The sequence below is a fragment of the Fukomys damarensis genome, unplaced genomic scaffold (assembly GCF_012274545.1).
Source record: "Fukomys damarensis isolate Sample0158 unplaced genomic scaffold, DMR_v1.0_HiC HiC_scaffold_16, whole genome shotgun sequence".
In the NCBI taxonomy this organism is placed as follows: Eukaryota; Metazoa; Chordata; class Mammalia; order Rodentia; family Bathyergidae; genus Fukomys; species Fukomys damarensis.
Genome location: NW_022900928.1, coordinates 126682348 through 126706575, shown reverse-complemented (window position 1 = coordinate 126706575; position 24228 = coordinate 126682348). Strand labels below are relative to the sequence as shown.

At 36.9% G+C, this 24228-nt stretch overlaps 1 protein-coding gene across 3 annotated transcripts in view; it reads right to left on the bottom strand.

The window, feature by feature from the left end:
* The window catches only part of Daw1 (dynein assembly factor with WD repeats 1), a 66005-nt gene that overhangs the window by 33021 nt on the left and 8756 nt on the right, over window positions 1-24228 (bottom strand). For all 3 annotated transcript variants that reach the window (XM_010608142.2, XM_010608143.2, XM_033764666.1), the window contains exons 2-5: window positions 17914-17986; window positions 14950-15094; window positions 11597-11655; window positions 9605-9727 (exon numbers count right to left, since the gene is read on the bottom strand). In XM_010608142.2, the coding sequence (XP_010606444.1) occupies window positions 9605-9727; window positions 11597-11655; window positions 14950-15094; window positions 17914-17986 (400 nt within the window). The remainder of the gene's footprint in view (window positions 1-9604; window positions 9728-11596; window positions 11656-14949; window positions 15095-17913; window positions 17987-24228) is intronic.

The following is a 24228-nucleotide window of genomic DNA, read 5'->3' as shown; positions in this document are numbered from 1 at the left end:
TGGTTCTACCACCTGCCTTGCAAGCACAGGGTCCCAAGTTCAATCCCTAGTACAAAAAAAAATTTTTTTTAATTATAAGCAATCCTATATTTGTTTCAGTGGATAACAAAAAAGAGCTAATTTTTGAATGACATCAATTTATGTTTAATTTTACAGCTCTTGCATTAAATGTATAAATATATTTTTAAATTAATGTAATGAAGGCAAAGACTTAGCTTGGAAATTATAACATTAATGTGAATAATATTTAGTTTTAGCTGTTTAACTATAGAAAATTCCTGTTAATAGTTATGTAGAAAAGGTAACACTGACTTTAAAAGAAAAAAAATACAAAGACATAAATTAAATTAATGATAAGGCTACTAAGGCTGTGAGAAATTAGATAATGCACAACTCTTTGAGAAAATAATAGCAATAGTCTGATTATAAGAGGATGTAGAAGCTCTGTGTGGTGGCGCACAACTGTAATCCCAACATTTGAGAGGCTGAGGCAGGAGGATTGCTGTGAGATCAAGGCCAACATTAAGTACATAGTGAGACCACATATTAAAAAAAATTTTAAACAGGATACAGAGGTGATTAAGACTTTCTAACATGAAACTTTCCTGGGTGACTCAAGCAACACTGCTACATCCACTGAGGTCAGAAAAAGATTAGCCTGATTAACCTTTTTCTTGGCACTAAACTTTCTTTTAACAGCACATGCGTACCCTTTATACCAAGGTCAACAAAAGCTTCACCAGCTGGGTTATCGTTCATGCTGTAATTTCACTGTTCAAAAGTGTAAGGGACCTTATGATCCAAAATACACATCCCAAAGCCAACTGCACACACCCAACACAGCTGCACCAACACTGAGGTCTTGCTTTTATCTCTTGGTTCCCAAGCCACCCATGTAGTAGTTCTGCGGCCTCTCAGACTACGGGTAAGCAAGGTCCCTTCTGTCGACATTTGAGGGCAGCTCACCCTGGCGAACATCACAAACCACCGAAGCTTCCACACACTCAAGGACGGCTGGCTGCCCAGAGTCTCTCAGCTGCCCTGCTCCTTCTTTGCGATCCAGGCCGGAGCACCAGACCACTTCCCATCTGCCGCTGCCATTTTTCATCTTCTTTTCAAGACGAGCTCAAAGCCTCAGTGCTCAAAGTCACCTCAGTCCGATTTGCCATCCTTCCTTCCCCTCAAATACAGTAGTCTCAAGTTGCTGTTGTTTCTTAACCAATTTCTGTTCTATCATAAACTGTTATAATTCCAGATGACATCATCTTATAAAAGATATTAATTTCAGCATCTTTTAGAATTATTTTATTAAATCAAAACTTATTTCTCACCTCATGTATGAAGTAGATAAACACTAAAACTTTCTCTCTTTCTCTCCTTCTCTCCCCCACCCCACACTCCTTTTACTGTTTACTGAGCTGAAAGCAAAATTCCAAGAGCAGCAATGGAAGCCACTGCTTCAGCACATTTGAACCATGATTAAAAATATACATTGAATGATTGACTGTTTAAACTTTTTGAAATTATTACAGCAAAAGACATATTGTCATTGTCATTAACTCCCTCAAAAAAATACCTCCTCCCTTCCAACACACGTATCCCATCACTCTTGCTGCTTTCTTAAGCAGTGCTTAAGTCCTCTTTCATGGGTAGAAATATGGTTACTGATGCTGCTACCCAACAGGAAGGAAGGCTTGTAAAAACACAATACAGTATGTCCTCATCCACCTTATTCACAGGATCTGGCACCACAGGACTTCTAGCTCTTCCTCAAAGTAAAAATGGCAAGGAAAGGAACACACTTTGAATCAATTCAGGACATCAAGGCAGCCAGGACAATACAAGTAGACACTTGTGCAACTTTTTTTTTTGTACCGGAGATTGAACTCGGGTCCTTGTGCTTGCGAGGCAGGCACCAGAACCACTGAGCTAAATCCCCAGCCCGCAAGTAGACATTTAAAAAATAGGGCTTCTCGGGATGCTTCGGAAATGGTGAGAACAATGGGAAACTGGTGAGAACAATGCGCTTGAGGTGAGGAAGAGTATTTTGGGGAGAATTAAAGGCAATGTATCTTTTACTGTAACAAAATTTTTAATGAAAATATTTACCATATCTTTTGATCACACCTCCTAAATAAACCGTCAGACTGAGATAACTACTTACATAATTGGACAAGAGGAATTTTCATCAGAGCTCTTGATAGAATCCGGTAGAAGAACCAGAACCCATTCCTCACCTCTCAACTCCTGGAAAATTTTGTTCTCAGATAGACACCCAGAAATACATCTTGTCTATTAAATAGATGATTAAAATTATGACATTGTATTATAGAGAATTGCAATGCTAAAAACGAGAATTATACCAGCCGTGTAAAACAGTAGCACTTACAATTTTAATACAATTTTCACTTCCACGAGTTGGTATAAGGTACTGTACTATAAAAACTGTCACTCTGTAGAATATACAAAATGTATCAATCAAAGCCAAATTGTCTGTAATTTGTCATATTTAATAACTTAATGTGCCAATTAAGGTTGATACTACCATCACGATGTGCTTCGGAAAGCACAACATTTTAAAAAGAAGTAATGACATTAGAGACCTGGGCATCAGGTCTTTAATTGGATGTCAAACTTCTACTCCAAGTGCACCAAATGCCTAGGTGAGTCCTCAGTCCCCTCTGTCCCTCGGGCAGAGCTTTCGCTGGCACACGAGTGGATGTTCGGACTGCATCCCAGCCTGACCCCTTCTCTGCCAGTGCAACCCTTCCCGACAGTGCACGCATTACTCCATTCCTTTGTTCCAAACCCCATGACAGCCATTCAGTCCAGAGGAACAGTTGAAACCGCACAGCTGCTCTGACCTCACCCGCTTCTGTTTCTCCACAGGAAATGCTTACTGGAGAGACCGCCTGCTGCACTGCCTGCTGCGTCGCCCACCTGAAATCCTGAGCTGCTGATGTCCTCTCACCTTTCGTCTTTCATCCTTCAGGGTCAGGTTCTTATGTCACACCGCCACTTCCGAAGACATTCAAACCAGGAAAAACACAGTGGTCTGTTCCAATTAGCTTTTAAGCTATTTACTGTTTTGTTGTAGTGGGTGAACTACATTTACTAAACCAGAGAAAAAAATCATTCATGAAATTATAAAAAAAAAAAAAGATACACATTGTGGTGGATGAATTAATGGTCAGCTTAGGTGGGAACGCCCAGCTGAACTGAGTCACTGTGGTTCTCGGCATGGAAGATCTGCCTGAAGACTGTTGCCAAGATGACATAAAAGAACAATGGATGGGGAAGATTGCACACTGTTGATTTTCCTGGAGAAGATAGCCATGGCTGGTTTTGCTGGTAGGAACTCAGCTGTTCTGGCAGGAAGAAGAGCTTAAGGAGGAGCTCCAGGTCCTCACTGTCTCCAGGGATGTCTGCTGTTCTCTTCAGAGAGATCTTATCTTTGCCTTCAGTGTCACTTCCTGGCTCCAGTACAGATCCCTCAGCCTTGTAGCACAGATCACACACACACACACACACACACACACACACACACACACACACACACACATGGTGCAGACTTTCTAGCTTCTACCATTGGCCTTTGGGCCTCCCCAGGGAAGATTCTTGACACAGACTTGCATGAGACATTGCTGTGGGCTCCAGCTGGACTTGTGTGGGACATTGCTGTGGGATCCAGGCCCTCAGCTGGATCCTTTGGGTCTCTAGCACATGGGCAGACCCCTTGCACTCCTCTGCATTTGACTTTTAGAGTAAATATTATAAAAGAATCCTATAAATCATATGTCCTGTGTTAAATTTATTCCCTTGCAAACCCTGACTACACATGGTTAAAAATTTTACACAAACACATACAAATATACAGTGGACCCTCAAGTTACAACCGGCCTGACATACAAACAACTGGATTAATTAGGTTAATGGAAGATTTATCTGCCTCTTGTTATCTGTAATGTGTAACTAGGTAAATATCCAGATCTCAGCTGTACTGACTTACAACCAACTTGAGTTACAACCACTCCTCAGAAATCGATCAAGTTCATAAGTCAAAGGTCCACTGTATATTCATTTGCTAATCTTTTTTCTTTTTTTTTTTTGGTACCAGGGATTGAACTCGGGTCCTTGTGCTTGCGAAGCAGGCGGTAGAACCACTGAGCTAAATCCTTGGCCATTTGCTAATCTTTTGACTTGAGGTCAAAGCCTTTTCTTTGACTCTGAGTCAACTACTGAATTCATTATGTAACAGAAATGATATCAAACCACTATAATTTCTAGTTTTCTTTTTTTTTTTTCCTCACAATAAGGACTAAACCCAGGGCCTTTACACTAAGCTACATCCTTAGGCCTCTTTCTTTATTTCGTTCTATCTATCTATCTACATTTCTTTCTTAATTTCTTTTTTAACTTTCACACAGGGTCTCCTCAAGTGGCTAAGTTCCCCAGGCTGGACTCAAACTTGTAACCCTTCTGCCTCAGTTACCCAGAGTGCTGTTATTACAATCATGTGCCATCATGCCCTGGTTAGTTTTCTTTAAAATGGTATGAGAAACTTAAAAAAAATTTAAATATATTTGTGGAATAATCAGAGTGCAGAATTTTTCCATATTTTCACAATTCATCTTCTAATTAACTTGTATCTTATCCACAACTTCCATTAGTAAGAAATTTTTTCAAAGATTTACCTTGCCTGTTTTTATAGAACACAACAGCTTTCCTTCTACATTCACATTTCATTAATTTTTGTAATATTTTAAATTATGTCAATAATTGATGGAATTAAACTCCACATTAAATTACAGAATTGGGGCATTCCCGCCATCTTCAGCCCAAGAGGGTCTCCTCAGCCAGGTTCTCCCTTGCTGGCGCCACTGCCACCATCTTCAGTGCCAGAAAGGTAGCTGCGTGGGCACCCCTGAGCCCCCACCCCCCGCACATTTAGACCTCCTGATTGTGCCAGTCTTTGGACCTACTCTGTAGAGGCAGAGGTGGTCATAAAGAGTATTTTCTGGTGCTTTCAACTTTGAACATCTTTAAAGAAGGGGTGGGGGAAACTTATAGTAGAACTAAGTGGAGTTCAACTCTTCAGGAGGTCGGGGAACTCAGTCTGGGCCTTGCAGCCCAAGGTCAGTCTGCATCGTAGGGTTTGGCCACCAGCTAGCTGAGGTCAAGGGACTTGGCTCTGCACATGGCAGCACATATTGTATATTATGACAGCCGTGATATAGTCTGAAAGAGACCCTTCAAACTCATTTTTGTTTCTTTTTATTTTTCATTCCACTCTGCAAATTCTTTTTTTCTCTTTCTTTTTCTGTTTTCTTTCTCCAGCTCAGTCTCTTACTTCACTATAGTACCCCTCATCTCCCTTTCTGTTTCTGCTTTCTGTTTTCTGTTTATTATTTTTTCTCTTTTCTTGATGTTATTTTCTTATGTCATTCTACCTCACTCAAGGGTTATTATACTTCTATTTTGTTTGTTCCTTTTGAATTTAACAGTTTCCTGATGATTGTCTGATCATTCTACATCTTCTGGCTTCATGTGAAACCTTCTCTAATTCTTTTACTTAACTACTCCTCTTGTCTTAACTCTGTCTTAAGCCCCCATTCTAAATGGTAAATGTCCTTATTGAAAAGTTTATTCACTGTAAGCATATGTTGGATTGCTTCTTGATTAATTTAATTCACATGGTTTGAAGGTGATAGACTGATGACTACCATAAGTCAATTTGCAAATTGTGCTTCATTATATTGTGGTGCTGATTGTATCAATTAGGATAAGGGATTGTGATTGATTCAATGAGCTGTTTTCTTTGGTATTATGAAAATGAGAATATCTATGAGTCATTAGAGACCCATGGGCTGCAACCCAACTATATCAGGAAGATTTAAGTAATAACCTAAAGGTTAAACTAAGGACAACCCAACAACAATAGTAAAAATGAGAAAATCCTTAAGCAACATACAGGGACAGACTTCCAGTTCACCAATGGCAAACAGTGGGGCAAAGGAAGATGAAAAGTCTGACAGTGAATCATCAGGACACCCTGAACTCAAAGCATAGGAAGTAACAAAACTGATCAATCAGGCTTCAGAGAAATATAAAACAGAAGTAATTTCCCAGATAATCATAGAGATGACGAGCAAAATGAAAGTTATAATTCGTGACTCTAGAACAGAAACTGAGAGGAAAGTACATGAGCTCAGCACCATGATAGAAGCCATGAATGCCCAGCATAAGAAATAATTGGAAACAATAAATGCCAATACAAGAAAGAAATGGAATCCATAGGACAGATTCAAACAGATATCCAGGAGATTAAAAACTCCATTGAGAGTGTTCACAAAAGAATAAAAGAGTCCGAAGATAGATTCTCAGATATAGAAGATAAAATTGCAGTCAGTGACCGTGAAAAGAGAGGTCTCTCCTAGAATGTACCAATAAATTAAATTTAAAAAAAAAGAGAGTTCTCTTAAAAACAGTAGGGGATCATGAAAAATGGATACAACAACTCTTAGACGATACAAAGAAGAATAACATAAGATTGATAGGAATTCAAGAAGTAGTAGGAGAAAATGCAAATGACTTAAAAAAGCTGTTCACAGAATTAATTATAGAAAACTTCCCAAACAGAGGGGAAGAATTTGACATATAGGTAAGTGAGACATATAGGACTCCAACTAGCCATGATCAAAAAAAATCTACACTTAGACATATAATAACCAAGATCCTAGAAACCTAACAGAAGAACAAAATACTACAAGCAGTAAGAGACAAGAAACAAATTACATGCAAAGGAAAGCCAATCAGAATCACAGCAGACTTTTCAATACAAACCCTTATAGAGAGACAAGAAACAAATTACATGCAAAGGAAAGCCAATCAGAATCACAGCAGACTTTTCAATACAAACCCTTAGGTTAAGGAGAGCCTGGAATAAGACATTTCAAATACTAAAAGAAAACAACCTCCAACCTAGACTGATGTATTCTGCAAAACTTTCTTTCAAATGGATGGGGAAATAAGATATGTCCATGATAAAGAACACCTGAGAAACTTTATGAATACCAAACCAGCACTACAACAAATTCTAAGCAATGTCCTAGAAAAAGACAATGAAGGTAACAACACAATGAGGCCCAACAGAGCAAATCAAATAGGCAAGCCAAGAAACTAAAAGGAGAAGGTGAAAAAAACATGACAATAATAAGTTACTACATATCAGTTATAACCATCAATATCAATGGCCTCAATTCACCAATCAAGAGAAATAGACTGGCAGAATGGAATAAGAAGCAAAAAAATCCAGTAATATGTTGTATACAAGAAACATTTAGTGCAAAAAGAAGCCCATAGACTGAAAGTGAAAGGACAGAAAATTTCTTCATGTAACAGGAGCCCCCCCAAAAAAGCAGGGGTAGCAATCTTATTCACAGACAAAGTAAGTTTCAAACCTAAACTGATTGAAAGAGACAAAGAAGTTCACTACATCCTTGTGAAGGGAACAATTCAAGAGGAAGAGATAACAAATAATTTATTTTTAATTTATTGAGTATGTCAGAAAGTAAAAATGCTTTCTTTCTCTTTTCTTCTTTTTTTTCTTTTTTCTTTTTCTTCCTCTGATGCTGGAGATTAAACTCAGCACATTGTTCTGGCTAGGCAGGTGCAGCACTACCGAGCTAAATCTCAGGCTTTATATTTCATATTTTTAAAATTTATCAACACATTAATCCTTGTCTTTATATGTTGGTCTACCAAATTGATGAGTTATTTTGGTTCTCATTTTCTTTGCTTTTTTATTTGAGAATTTATGAAATCTGTATATATGAGTACTATGATAAGTATTAAGGTCCACCTGTCATTTTCCTCTTTCATCTCTGCTTTCTACAAATTTCCTTTTCTGTCACTACAGCTTGTTTGGTTGGAAATTTGTTAAGACAAATTTTGTGCTGTTATCAATATATCTTTGTACCTATTTTCTACTGATGATGAATATCAATTTAAGTAAATGTTATCATAACTATACTTCAATAAATCATTAATATCATTTAGTATCTGGTACATATTACAAATTCCCCAACTCCCTCAAAGATGATATTTGTTTTTTCTCAAATTACACAAATCACCAACATTGCACACATCACTGCACTGGGTTATTGTACTAAAGTATATATTGTATTGTAGAAAATATGCATTGTGTATATGTGTGGGGGTATGTTTTTACACATATGTATGCACTATTAAATGAGAAACATGGTCATGAATGTGGTAGGATTATGCACATTTGGCATATTGATAGTTTATCTGGCAACCTTATGATTTCTCTAAATTACATGCTTGACTTAATTCATAGTCATTCATTTGGGAAGAATATTACATTTGTATTGGTGTTAAATTCTATCTTATGCTTATAAAAATATAAAAATAAGTATGGGATATAATAAAAGAGAAACAGAAAAATCTGATATTAAAAATGTGAATTCTTTTAGTTGCTTTTGGATTTCAAATATAAGTGTATTTTTTTATGTGGGAAGTTTTGTTAGAAAACGTAAGTGGTACAATCAACAAGCATATGATATTTATCAATTAATAAAACCAAGGAGTTTATAAATCATAAAATTTTGAGGACAGTTTCTCAACTATAATATGTAACTTTGTTTTATTTGTAATTACATTATTTCAAAAATATTATACGATAAGAAAATGAGAAAGAACATAATGTTTGAAGATCATATCAAACTTATAATATATTTCGATTATTAGTCTGTATTACATAAATTTTTGTTTATTTCATATCCCATTTTTTGCTGTCATATATATGTATATTTGAAATTTTTATTTAGTATCTTCATTTCTTGTTATCATGTATGTTTACAATCTTTAATTAATAAATAAACAAATTGCAGAATTGGAAACTGCCTGCCTCACAAGCACAGGGACCTGAGTTCAATCCCCGGTATCAAAAAAAAAAAAAAAATTACAGAATTAGAATGAAAACACAGCTTTATAGACAAATCCAACTAGCGCTTGAGCAGTTAAGTGCACCAGTGGGCAGCCTCACTGCTACAAACACCCAAGGACACTGCAGACATCGGGAGAGTGTTGTGTACAAGGACAGAAAATATGGCTTACTCTACAAAGTCAGCGAACCAGAGCTCGGCTTCTAATGATTCTGTTGTTCTTGGTACTATTAATTAGCCTGTTTCACATGCGTTTTTGTCTCCTGGCAAAGCTGAGATGTAAACCACGCTGTAACTGCATATGCATGTCACCCTATCCAGGGCCTCTATGAACATCAACAGGAATTTTCTAAATACCTGGGAACTGCCAAGGTCAGGGGCTCAGTCTTGCTGAAAATAAACATAGCTCTCCCCTACCTCTGAGTGACCCCTGGAAGAGTACTTGAAGTTGTATATTCTTTTGAAGAGTAATACCTGTCCCGAAGGCTTTCCATGCACTGAAGGAAGGGTCGAAAAGGATTCCTAAGCCCATACCAGGCGCTCAATAAATTTTATTCCTCTCTATTTCCCTTCATCCCCTGATAGATGGAGGCCCGAACGTATGAATTAATGAAGGAGTACGTGAGGGAGAAACATACCCATAAGGATTGTTGAATGCTATAGCGTAGACCACATTCCTGTGACCCTCCAGGGTGTGCAGCTCCTCTCCGGACCTGGTGTCCCAGACCTTGCAGGTGCGATCGTAGCTCCCTGTGATAAAACTAACACAAGGAACAGAAGCATAGCACAGGGTGAGAACAGCAGTGTGCTAACAAAGGCTCCCTGTTTACCTGCAGGATAATGACTGCTGCTGTATCTTGTTTCTTTGTCATGAAGATTGTGTCCACTGGGCAAGTTATGTGCAAAATCTAAATCCTCTGACTTAGAAATGTCTTTATTTCAAACCAAAAAGTGAGTCACTAAACAAAATAGAGTAATTCTGCTAATAATTATTATAGTCCCATAATATGTAATCCTACATGATTAAAGAATACACATAATAATCAGTAATATTTATGAAACAATATACATGGAGATAGATAGATAGATATGGAAATAACATCACCTCAGTTGTTCAGACCATATAATTTTGCCGTTTGCCTCTCTTCCCCCACACACTAAAAATAGCTTTGTCAGTTATTTCTATTAATACAATCTCAAAATACATCCTTAGGATAGCCTCTTCTTCCCATTGCCTCTATTTCTTGCCTAAACAAATGAAACCACCATCCCGTGAATCTTAGTGCACACAGAGTCCTTAAAAATCCACTTTGCTTCACAGAAGATGGAGACTTTAAAACCTTCTGTGCTGGCAGCCCAGACTAGCTCTCATACCTCAATTTCACCCCCAAATGAAACCTGATTAACCATATCCATCTTCTTGCTAGTCTCTGAAGATCCTAGTGCTTCTGCCCTTCTGCTATAGTCCCACCCTCCCAGGGACTAGAGCAATGATGGGCATACTGACATGCATGTGTCTGGGGGACACATTCTTTAAAGAATAAACAAACCTTTTGACATGACTATTCTATTATAGAAAAGGTATACTGATCAAATGTTTTCTAGCCCCATATCAGCATCTTAGTCTTTCTTTAAGTAGAAAGGGGACTTTCTTTTTAAAATATCTCTGAAATAGAAACATTAATTCAAAAATAAACAGATTGAGTTTCCAACATAGAAAAAAAATGCACAAAGCTGAAAGGCAAGTATGAATATCTAGTAGTAATGATACAAATTAGAAGCAAATTCTGATGTGTGAACCTAAACAGCAAGACTCATAAGACAGCACTGTTTTTTGTCCTTTAAAGCATTTTCTTTGTAGCTTTTCCCTTTGGAACTATACATGTGTGTGCTATAGCTAATGGTTGAACCATGTTCCATCCCCACTCCAAAATTCATATGCTGAAGTCCTAGTACCCTGGGACCTCAGAATATAACTGCCTTTGGCAACAGCATCACTAAACGTGTGATGAGCTCAGGTACAGTCACATGACTGCAGCAGGAGCCACCTGCACCTTGGACTTCTAACCTCCAGACCTGTGAGCAATGAATTTCTGTTGTGTATGTCATTTAGTTTGTGCTATTTTATTACAGCAGTCCTAGAAAACCATACTTATGTTTATGTCTATAAGTCCAAATAAGCTTTCTAGCTCACCTTTCCTACCTAGCACCTCAGATTCCAAGCTGACCAAAGGCATGCGCTGAACATTGGCTTGAAGGTTTTATTCATCGTATTCCAACACCCTGAGCCAGCTCTGAATTGACTGATCACGACCAACCACATCATGGCCACTGTCTGATCGCTCCTACTGCTGAGGCAAATATGAGATTACCCCACCTGAACTATTCCCAAGTCATATCATCCTATGTTAGCTGAGATCACAGAATGCTACCTACCCAAATGACACAAATGCTACAGCAAACTTGGAACGGAGACAGAAAGAGCCTACGTTTCTCCTCTATATTCAGGAAGATACAGAAATCAAGAAAAATGAAAACATTTGATATTTAACTGAGGGGCTTATTTGGCAAACACTGAGAAATTTTTATCCCTTGATTGCTAAAAATTAGAAATAAAAATATAATCTTACCATGAGCCTGATTTGTTAAGGGCAACATTAGTCAACGGAAATATATGTGCTCTGAGAACCTTCAATGGAAAAAAAAAAAAAAACTTTCATTTTGGAATTACACCAACTTGAGTTCGATTCACTCATTTTAACTTCAAGCAAGTGAAGACATTCAATGTTGTCTTAATTACATGTAATAAGTGAGCAATATACAATACCTAAACAAACGGGGACCAGTCTGCACCTTCCATTATTAAGACAAACCATAAATTATTGGTCAGGTACAGATATTTAATTGGCTCTGTGCTTTTGATCACTACCAACTTACCTTCATGATAAATGATGGCTGTTAAATAAGATACCAAATGGCACTAATTTCTTATTCATGTTGGTAAATATTTATGCTACATAATGAATACATTCATCATGGGTGTTGGTATGCACATACAGCGTCTTAATCATTTTTACTTCCCTTTCTCGTCCACTCCTTCCCCCTTCCACCTCTAGGTTCTCTTCCCATTCATACAAGGGCTATCTCTGTTTCCTATTATTTACCTTTTACTTTAAATTATTTATGTTTTGGATTTCTTATATAAGAGAAACCATGAAATATTTCAGCTTCTGTGTCTAATTTCTTTCACTGAGCATTATGGTCTCACAGTGCATCGATTTTCCTACAAATGATTCCGATTTTCTTTATCCACTCATCGGCTGATGGATATATAGGTTGCTTCCAAGATTTATGTTGTGTGAGTTCTGTGGCAATAAACATGGGTTTCCATGTATCACCATACTATGATGTCTTTAATTCTTTGAGGAAAATAAAAAGGAGAATAGCTAGGTTGAATGGAATTTCTAGTTTTGGTTGTTTGAGGCCTCTCCACACTGATTTCCACAGTAGCTGTACTGCTTTACATTCCCACAAACAGTGTGGAAGAGGTCCCTCTTCCACTGTGGTCTCACTGAAATTTATTGGGGTTTTTTGATGATGACCGTCTTTTTTGGAGTGAAATAAAATCTCACTGTTGCTCTAATTTTCATTCCTCTGATGGCCAGAAATGTTGAACATTTTTTCATGTATATATAGCCATTTTTACTTCTTTTGAGAAGCGTCTGTTTATTTCACTTGCCAAATTTTTATGCATTAAGTTGATTTTTAGGTATACAATATGATGACATTAACCCTTGGGTATTTGTGCCAATTTTTGTATGTTTTATTTTGGGGATGTAGATTTTTTTGAGTTCTTTATATATTCTAGTTACTAGTCCTCTGTCTGAGGTAAACATTTTCTTCCATTCTGTAAGTTGTCTTGTCACTTTGTCTCATGGGTCTTTCCTTTACTGTGCAGAAACTTCTTAATTTGCTGTAAGTGCATTTGTTGATTCACTATATTATTTATTTTGTAATTGGTGTTCTGTTCAGAAAGCTCTTGCCTATTTCTAGGTCTTCAAGTGTTTACTCATTCAATCTTCCAGCAGACTGTGTGTTTCTGTTATAATATTTAGGGCTTTGATCCATTTTTATTTTATTTTAGTGCATGGTGAGAAATCTAGATTCAGTCTTCTGCAAGTGGATACCTAGGTTTCCAGCAACCTTTGTTAAAGAGGCTATCATTTTCCAGGGTATTTTTTGCCCTCCTTGTCAAAAATAAGCTGTCTGAAAATACTTGGGGTTGTTTCTACATTCTCTCATCTGTTCCATTAATTTCTGTGTCTAGTTTTTCGTTGTTGTTGTTTTGTTTTGTTTTTTGTTTTTGTTTTTGTTTTTGGTACCAGGGATCAAACTCAGGACCTTGCACTTGCAAGGCAGGCACAGTGCCACTGAGCCCCTTTGTACCAATACCATACTGTTTTTACCATTATAGCATTTTAATATAACTTGGGATCTGGGGTTGTTATGCCTTCGGCCTTGCTCTTATTGCTCAGAATTGCTTTTACTATTCTCGGTCTCTTTTGCTTTCATATATAAAGCTTAGGGTTGTTTTTTTCTAGTTCTCTGAAAAAAGTTGTTGGTGTTTTGACTGTGACTACATTAAATCTGTACAGCAGTTTTGGTAATCTGACCATTTTGACAACGTTGGTTCCATCTATCCAGGCACAAAAGGATGTCTTTCTACTTTCTGGTGTCCTCTTCAGTTTTCATTTTCAAAGTACTGTATTGTGTAGTAGAGATCTTTCAATTCCTTGGTTACGTTAATGCCTAGGTATTCAATGATTTTTGAGGCTCCAAATAGCACCAACTTCTAAGATATTTTATATTTTGCATATAGTTCTGTGTATATGTATGAAGACTATATAGGAACTACATTAAATATGATCCAGTTATAATTTAGAGTGTATTATTGCTTTTTGAATCCTAAAATTTCTTTAAAGTGAAGATATATCTTACTTATCTTTCAATCCATAAATTGTCTAGCATATAGTGGATGCTTAGTGAATATTCACTAGAAGGATATACAAAATTTTAAAAATCTAATTAAAAGAGTAATTTTTTAGGCTGAGATCTTCCCAGTTATACCTGCTGCTAAAGTTTAACTACTAATAGCGTCCCCTCCCGCTATCAGAAGCTTTCCTCCCAGATGAATAATTACATGGTAACTGCAGTCTCAGAACTCACATTAGAAGTTCAACACTTCCACCTACTGGAAGAAAAGATATTACAAAAATAACTTCATTTTTTTTTCCAGAAATTTGAATGGATAACTACCAAAGAGCATCTGGATAGTTTATATCAGATAGAATACACACGTACATAAACAGTAATTATGTTTGTTATTATAATTATATTTAAATAACAAGATAAAAGTAGTATAACATGAGGTAATATTTAGAATAAAGTATTGAATTTTTAAATAATAAAAAGTTGTTCATAAAAGCACTAAATGACTGCCCGTATTGTATATTTGATTTAGCCGTCAAAATTATAGAGAGAAATAAGCACATTAGGTCAGACTAAAATTATTTAAGTTTTATAAATAATTGACTGAAATTCACATGAAAGCTGAAAATACAAAATGTTTATAAACCATAGAACATAATTTATGAAAACTGCTAGAACTAGAAAATAATTTTAACTATTCAATAACTTAAAACTACCTTAATGGTAACAATCGTTTCAATTTATCATGGGAAAGGAGAGAAACTTCCGGTGAATATATAGCATCTCAAGAAATGAGTGCGCTGAATTGCGTTCATTTCACAAATACTGAATGCTATGCCTAGCAAGTATAAATGAACACTGGAATAAACTCCACAGAAGTATTTTTGTTGAAAAAAAGTACTTTCGGGGAAACCGAAAATTATTTTTAGGGCAAGAGAAAAAAGTGAGTTATTTTACCAGATTTCTTCTGCTTGGTGTTCTAAACACACCTTACCTTGAAGAGGTAGAAGACGTGGCTGCTGTTCTCCTCCAGCTTTGCCTGCAGTCTCTGAACTAACAGCCTGACTTGCTCAGTTCGCGACGCTGTGATCAGAGGCTCTGCTCTCTGGATCTCCTCTACTAAAGCACCGACATCAGTACTGCAATTCACCAAGGAATTACTTACTTTCATGTCAATACTTGCATTTAGGTTCACTGCATGAGGCACTACATCGCTGTATGAAGCACGCATATGAAATGTTAAAAAGTATCATCCTCTTTCCCAACAGGTTTCTGGGGAAAATCACACATGTCGGTGAAGAGCATGTTGGTACAGAAGCAAGATGCTTGGGTTTCTTAGGATAGGTGTTTCCGTGACTGACACTTTTCTCGAGGCATGTGTGCCAAGATTCCACGGCACTCACCTGGTCTATGGTTAACACTGCAGCCAGGGCAAGAGCCTCCCAGGTGACCTTCAGGCCATGGGAGCACGGGAGGGGTGTGCGAGCTTGGCCATTTCTGCCCCACAGGGGACTCCTCTCCCCTACTCGTGTTGCCCCTGGACTACACCTTGTGCTGCCAGAGACTGTTGTCCAACCTGCACCACCTCAGGAGAGCGGACTGATCTGCTCCTGCTCGGTCCTGATGCTTTACTGGTCTGTCACTGTACAATAAACCTCTATCTTAGGCTCCGTGTCCCTGAAATGTGACCCCCTCTTAAGTATCTCTCTCCTCACTATGTAAATAAAGATTCTTGAACCTCCAGTTTTGTGAGCCAGAAGACTGATTACTCGATTTATGTTTGTTGAGTACCCATTATAGCGCAGGTCCTAGTGTGTAAAAGGTATGCTCCTGGTTCTCTAAAACTACATTTTTTTATAACGGTATTGAGTATTCTGAACAGAGATGAATCAGAGACCATTTATTACTCTTACAGGAATAAACTGAGGTATTCAGCTGTCACAACAATTATACTTTCATAAGAAGTCAATGGATAATAATGCCCTTTGGAAAGATTTTCAAAAGCTAGAACGAATCAAAACAGACTTCCTAACAAAATACAAACTAACCAGATATTTAATCTGAACATCCCAATCCTGCAGCCTTCAACTCTCGATGTTCTTACACAGTAAATCCAGTATGTCACCTACAAGGCAAGTACATTTACCAGCACGGTGCTCCCAGATTCTTGGGCAGGCCTAAAAATGAGATCCAAAGTTTTAAACTTTGAGATACTGATTTACTCCCTATATTGCAAATCTTTGATTGTTATGAGGAAACTGTCATGCCTGTGAATGGCTGCCTCTTATATCTCTGCAGGAGACCAGCACTATTCAGTAGAGCAGGCCTTCCTGCGTAGAATCTGAAAAAATTAAGAACTCCTGGGTTCACAGCCCAGTAAGCTCTTTCTGAAAGAACCTGAGGATCTATATTTTTAAAATATAAATTATATCTTCTTCTGAATCTGTAGGGAGAAATTACTCTCATGTAGAAGTTTATCTGTAACAGTAAAATGATGCTGTATTTGTCACAGTTCATTTTTCAACTAGAAATAAGCCCAAGAAGAGTAGGGATGAGTGTTATCATTATAGTGTTGTATAGAATCGAATTTAAAACTTTGCCTGTGAAAGTTGCAAAGAATGTCTAACAAGCTTTCTGCGTGCTAGCAGTCATGTAAAACTAACACATTCCACACAAAAGTAACATGTTGTTTGATCTTAGGCCTCTTAGTCCCCGAAAGTAGGTTAAACAAAGATTGTTAGAGATGAAATTCAATGTCAGTATTTATGTCGATTGTTTATTATTTGATTTTTAAAATGTCAGTTGAGTTCCTGCTCTGTCCCACCTAAAGCAAGACTTAGACTCACATCCTCCAAGCCATGCTCTGTCTTCACCTTTAGTCGGTCAAGTGTCCCCCTTAAACCACAAGTCTCCAACAGGCATGTGGTGGTTATGTTTCACTGTGTCAACTTGATTAGCTCGGCACCTGCTAAAGGGATTAGCAAAGCACATTTCTGGATATGTCTGGGTGGATCGTGAGAGCCCATTGCTAACAGTCTTAGGTCACAACTCTTACAACACAGTATGCTGAGGTTTGAGGTTTGATTTGTTTCTGTGTTCCACCCACTGAGAATATCTTCACCTTATCTGAAATTGGACTCCCACAGGTATCATCACTACTCAGACTCTATCATTTGAAACAGAGATCTTCATGATATATCCTAAATGGAGTGAGTTCTGGGCACTGTGACCCTACAAAAGGTTTTCTCTGGGTTCACGCCAAATTTCAGAGGGAGACAAACTCCACTGCCTAATGGCTATTAATCAAAAGGAACATGTGCAATCAACTCTATTAAATATTTATTTGCTGAGAAACAGGCTCAGTGATTTTTTTAATGCCATAACCAGTACTCCTAAAAATTATAAGGTCATAAAAAATAAGAAAGTCAAAACACTGTCACTGAGAGGAGTCTAAGAAGACACGATGACCAAACATCTTGTGGGATCCTAGATAGGGTCTTAGAACAAAAAGAAAAGTAGGGAAAAACTAAGGAAATTTGAGTAACTTTGGACTTAAATTAACAATAACGTAACACTACCGACACATTATTTGTGACAAAACTACCACGCTAAGCTAAGATAGTAATAATAGGGAAAACTAAGTGTGAGATATATGGAAAAATGTCTTCACAACATTTCTAAAACTATTCTAAACTAAAGCTTATTTTACAAAAAAGAAGCCTGCTTGAAAAGAAAAAAGGGCAGATTCATAACCCTCTTTTTACTACCAGCTCTGCATTCAGCAAGACCTTTAGGCACAACCCACTGAAGCAAACAAGATTAAATACAGCACAGAAGAATATTTTTTTAAATAGTGTATTGCATATGGTTTCTGAAGCTCACCCACACATCATCTTGCATCAGGGTTTTCCAGTAAAAGTTCTTGATGTGAATACCTGGGGTATTGTAGCTTACTTACCTGGGGCCAAGCTCAAGTAAATCAATTGATTTGGTCTTTAATTCTCCATGTTTTTCATACTCCAACATAATTCCTGTAAGAAAAACAAGCATATAACACTTAATAATGACTGCCTACAGCAAAAAAAAAAATCTCAGATTTTTAATTTCTCAACATAAAAATATGCAGTAGTGCTTGCAACCAAGGTTGTGGAGAATTTTTCTTCATCTTTCCCTCTCAATTCCTTTGAAATGATTTAAATGACAATGATAACAAATAATTAATAGTGGGCTAGAAGAAGATGGAATGACCAAATGCCTCACAAGAAGTGGAAACATAGAAGTACCTGAATTCTGTGGTTGTTGTTTTGCTTTGTTTTGTTTTTGCTTTTGTATGGTCCTGGGTTCTGAGCCCAGGGCCATAACACTGAACCCAGCCCTTTTTTCATTTTTTATTTTTTTGAGACAAGGTTTCCCTAAGATACCCCAGTGGACCTTGATATTGCAATCCTCCTGCCTCAGCCTCCCAAAGCGAGGGTCAGAGCGTGTGCCTAGTTCTGACTTTTCTTTTTATCTTCCTTATTCTAAAAATCTGGTACCAAGGTATTTGCAGCCAGGAATCATCAAAAAGCATAGGCTAGAAACAACAGAGCAGAAAAGCTTGCTCTCTGTACCCAAAAGACCAGGAAAAGGAAAGCCAGACAAAGAAATAACAGCAGACCAAAGCCCTGTCTCACAACCGGGGCTCCTGCCAGCTGTCTCATTCATGGGTGGAAGCCAAGGGCTGTCCCAGTCCCCAGCACATGCACCAGGCACTGTAACACTGCCAACAGCAAAGCTCCCATCTTCAACCCCAGGTCCACAACCAGCACAGCAAAGCAAAGCACAGCAGAATACGATTGCAAGTGCTCAGAAAACCAAACCATCATTGCAACTAAAGCCCACAAATGCAGATCAGAACTTACGCTAAATCTAAACCAGGTGATGATCTGCTAAAACAGAAGACTTAGATAGGATCAGGAGTCTTTTAACATATTAATCAAAAAGTGCAGGACACATTAAAATTCTTCCATCACACTAAAACCAAGGAGAGGCAATCAACAGGCACCAATATGCAAAATACAACAAAATATCATCTGTCACACAGAGAGTCAGAAAAGGTCAGTCAACCAACACCAGTACTGAGATGAATGAGGAGAGTTGGTATTATCCCACAAGGATTCTGAAATCGTTACCATACAAATGGCTCAACAACCACAAATCCACTTGAAATAAATGAAGAAATGGAGAACCTCGGGAAATAAGTAGAAGTGGAACCAAATAGAAATTATAGAATTTAAAACTATAATTTAAATTAAAAGTATGCTGAATGGTCTCAAGGGAAGAGTAGTGATTATAAAAGATGTAGTTAGTAATCCTGAAGACAGAAAAGTAAAGAAGAGACTCATTCTGAAAAGTGGAGAGAAAACAGACTGAAGACAGCTGCCTTACTGTACAACCTGTGAATGTGGCACCAAAACCTCTAAATGCAAGTGTAGCCCTCAAAACCTCCCTCTACTGCGCCGGGGATTTAGCTCAGTGGTTCCACTGACTGCCTGGCAAGCGCAAGGAACTGAGTTCAACCCCTGGTGTCAAAAAAACAAAACAATACAACAACAACAACAACAAAAAAAACCCTCCCTTTACTTTTAAAAACTGTTTAGGACACAATAAAAGTTTTCTTTTATAATATTTTTCATATCAAAAATTAAAATTGAGACTTTAAAAATATTTATTAAATGTTTTATAGCAGACTTATTACATGTTAACATACATAAAAGAGCCATGCTTCCCAAAACCAAAAGTAAAAAAAAGAAAATACAGTGAGTAACGCTGTATGACACTTTTGAGAATATCTTTAATATTTGGCTTATTTAAGGCCATCTGGATTCTCAATTCTGCTCTTGCATTCAAGATGTTACCATATGTTGTTTTGATGAAATGTAAGAAAAAATCTGATCATACAAAGATATGTAGTTGGAAAATGAAGGAGCATATTAACAGCCTTTTCAGATAATTATACTACTTTGGTACTACTTAATAATAAATGATAGTTTCCTAAAGATTATTCTCAAGGTAGAATCTGAAACCCTATCAGTGAATTCTTCTCTACCGTTAAACTGAAATCCATCAATCTGCCTCATGTTTTCAAAAGATCTTTTATCCGTGCATAATTGAAAAATAGCTTCTCACTGAGTTATGCATATTTTCTAAATGTTGACATATTTCACCATACAATATAAAAGATTGCATTCATTAATGCCACTTCCAATCTCTGTCATTAGAAAACTCTTTTACTGTTGACAAGCTGTCAAGATCATGGTGGCAGATTTAAGTTTTCTGAAATTTTGCTTCTGGATTAAAATTTTAAATTTTTATCACTGGCAAGAAATGCTGACAGCTTGACTTGAATCTTTCTGGCTTGCTCTGCTCATTTTCAAGAAAATGTTTGCCAAATGCCCAAATCTGAAAAATCCCACTTATCTGGCTGTGCTTGAAGGAAAAATAGTCTTTCATGAGAAGCCAGCTAGTCCATTCGACAACACAAACAACCACACAAGTATTTTCCACCAGATGATTATGGTGTTGCATGGCTCAAAAGTGCTTTATGAGTGCTTCCCACCTCTTCACCCAGAAATTCAAAGGACACACACTAATATATCAACATCTCACTGCATGAAAAATGTGCCAGTGAAGAATATAATGAACATCATCGGAGTTGCTAATGCTACTTTGACTTGGAGTAAGACTGGGCACTTTGAACGTCCTTTGTTTTTGAACCATTAGCGCAGATGTCAAAGAAGTGCAAAGGCAAATAACATCTCACTGCTATTTTATAAAGACAGATTTGACTTTGTGCCACCCCTGAATGGGTCAAAGGCCTCGGAGGTCCCCTACACCTTACGAATCATCGCTTCAGACAATAACTTGACGTGATACCTATGATTCCCACAGCATTTCAGATCAAATGCTATCCAATCCCCACATTTACTTTTCAAAAGCCTAGATCATTGTCATAGAATGTGGCAGAGTTGAAAAACCATGTCCTTGGTGTCAGAGAGAATCAAGTCTGAGTTACAATTTAATACCTTACTTTTTTCATACTAGCAAAGTAATCTCTAAACATAGTTTCCTTACCTGTGGAAAATGGCGAGTTTGAAGGTTGAGATTGTACAACATATATACAAAGCACTTGGCGTATAGAAAGTCTAAATGATCATTGCTTATTTTCTAATTATTAGTCAAAAACTATCTGTGACGTGGTTCCCATAGTCACTCTGTATTATCTAAATTGCACTGGAATTCCTCGTGGAGCTGTAACAACTACTAGGATAGAAAACCTATCATATAATTCTTACACCTCCATGGACCACTGGCATAAGATTTAAGCTCAGTTGACATTCTCTTCTCTGGTTTAGATCTAAAACGTCCTCCAAAGCCTCTAGTGTTTGGAAGGTGACTGGATCATGGGAGCGCTGTGCTCCTCAGTGGATTAATCCATAGGCGAGCTCACAGCTGACTGTGCTGCTGGAAGGTACAGCCTGATCAGAAGATCGGGGTGTGTGGCCCAGGAAAGTGTACCCTTAGTCCCTGGGTCCTTGCTCTGCTCTCTACTTCCTGTCTGCCATGGATCGAATACCTTTTCTCTGCCATTGCCCTTCTGCTGTGTTTCTGCCTTCAAGCCAGCCAACCATGGACTAGACTCTGAGCCAAAATAAACCACTCTTTCTTTAAGCTGTGGGTGTCTGAAATTTTGTCCCAGAAATGGTAAAGTGACTAATACATTTCTTACATTATACACATTCGGCCTTTCCGTAGCAATCAACACAGCCAAAACCCTTCTTCTTCAAATATATCTTCTCTAGGCTTTTATGAAATATCTTCCTCTTTCTCCTTCTCCAATGACTGTGCTAGTTTTCATTCTCCTTTACTGATAAATCCTGAATGCCTTTAGGAGCCAGGTCTAGGAATTCTTTTCTTCTATTTGATATTCTCTTCCTACTTAAATTTAACTATGCCCACAGCTTTAATCACTGTCAATGCACCAATTACTAACTGTAACTCTCCAGCCTAGATCTTTTATGAGTTCCAGACATGTAGGTGATTTGCCTTCACCTCCGACATGTTCTTCCATTCCAATCCTGCTTCTCTCCAGAGTTCCTCTGTCAGTAGTAGACCCTGCCACTTAATCAGTTAAACAGGTGCAGTCTTAGAAAGAATTCATCTCAACACAGTCTCACTGCACTGATGTGGCAAAACCTACACAGGTAACCCAAACAGCTGTTGTATAAGAACATCTTAGAACAGAAAAAGAAATCATTCAAAATTCTTTTAATGACTCAAGAAAGTGCCCAAAACATCAGACCACACCAGGCAAACAGCTGAAGTTAAAAGATTAGTTTGGTGTAGTTTTATTTTGGGTGCACCTCCCCCAAGAAGTAATTCTTTTGCACAAAACACCTGAAACCAAATTCTTTTTCTGTAGTCTGAGAAACAAACTTATAAAGAGAAAAGAAAAGATTCTGTGGAGAGCCATCCACTAAAAATTCTATTCTTATTTTCTTAGAATAAAAAGGAGTAGCTTTTTCCACATTGAACTTTTCAGAAATAGAGATATTACATTTTAAAAATCTGTTTATATGGTCTGAGTTCTAGAAAGAATTGAAGAGGGCTTACATTTAAAATGGGAAGTAGAATGCAATTATTTAAGATTGGAAGTAGATTTAAAAAATAGATATATCAACAAATGAAGGTGCAATTAATACTAATATCACATTTGCAACTGCAAAAGAAACAATATAATACCTACATATAAATCAATGAAAAATGTATAAGACTTAGCCAAACTACTGGATATAAAAGAAAATTGAGGAAAATAAAGAGACACATTTCTGGATGATAGAACTCAATACAGTAAAAATGTAAAATTATATTTATGGAATTGAAATTGGAGTTTGTTGTTTGGAAGTTAAAAATTTATTCTACCAGATATGATAATGACTTGTAAAACAATAAGGTATGGTTGGTTCTGATACAAAATTGATGAACATCTCAGAATTATTGACACATGAAAAATTTTAAATAAGGTGAAGGTAACACTTCAAATTACTGGAGAAAGGATGAATTGATGAATACATATGTTATAATAATCAGTTATATGTTTTGAAGAAATGTTAAAAATAGATTTTTACCACACACAATGTACAAGGATATATTCTAGTTGGATTAGAGATGTTAATATTGAAAATAAAATATAGAATAATCCAATCAACAGAACATGCTTATATTTTAGTGTCTGTAAGCATCATTTTAAGTAATAGCTAAAATTTTTTAAATTGATATATTTGTCTAAAATACATTTTAAATATCTACAGAGTAAGAGATACCACAAGATTAAAGACAAATGATGATTACCAAAAATATTTCACTATAAACACGAAGATTAGAGAACTTAATATGAAGAACTCTAAAGCTGATTCTGACAGCAAAATGAACAAAGGCCCAAATACAGTAATCAATTTGAAAATGAAAACAATGATCAGCAAATACACAACACTTCATTAATACGAAAAAGTATATAGTGAAATAGACAAAACTTGTATCCAATAGATTAACAAAGATTATAAAAATTAATAGTACTCAACAGTAACCTTGAAAAACAGGCCTTCTCACAACTACTAGTTGATATATTAGGTGCTTTTTTTCCTTTTTATTGAGTTTATTGGTACAATCTAGGTATACAATACAGTTACATTCATCATTGGGATTCTGTACCTTTACATAATAGGTCTTGATTCTCATTTTTCCCCTTGTCCCTGCCCTCCCTTCAACTCCTCCTCCCCTCCCCATTTACAGTTTATTTCCATTTATTCCATTTTTCATATTTTTTTCCTCTCCCTTATTACCTTTCCCCCACCCTTCCCACTTTCCCTACACCATTAGCCCTTTACTTCCTATTTCACATTATTAATTATCTCATTAGGATCCTGTTTACTGTTACAGTTTTTCACACCAAAGAAACTATTCGGTATTTCAGTTAAAGAAATCTCTGTATGAACTTTAAAAATAGGGAATACTAAAATAAAACTAAAAAGGAAAGTAAAAGAGAAAAAGCAATGATATAACATTAAAATAATCCTTAATTCTGGAGATAAAAATGGTCCCTGAACATATTTAAATTGCTTCTTGCTCTTATAGTCTTATCTTATTCTTTTTTTTCATTATTTAGAGAATACTTTATTAGTTTCTGTAATCAAACCCACATAGATATGACCCTACATATTTAGTATGATGTGTT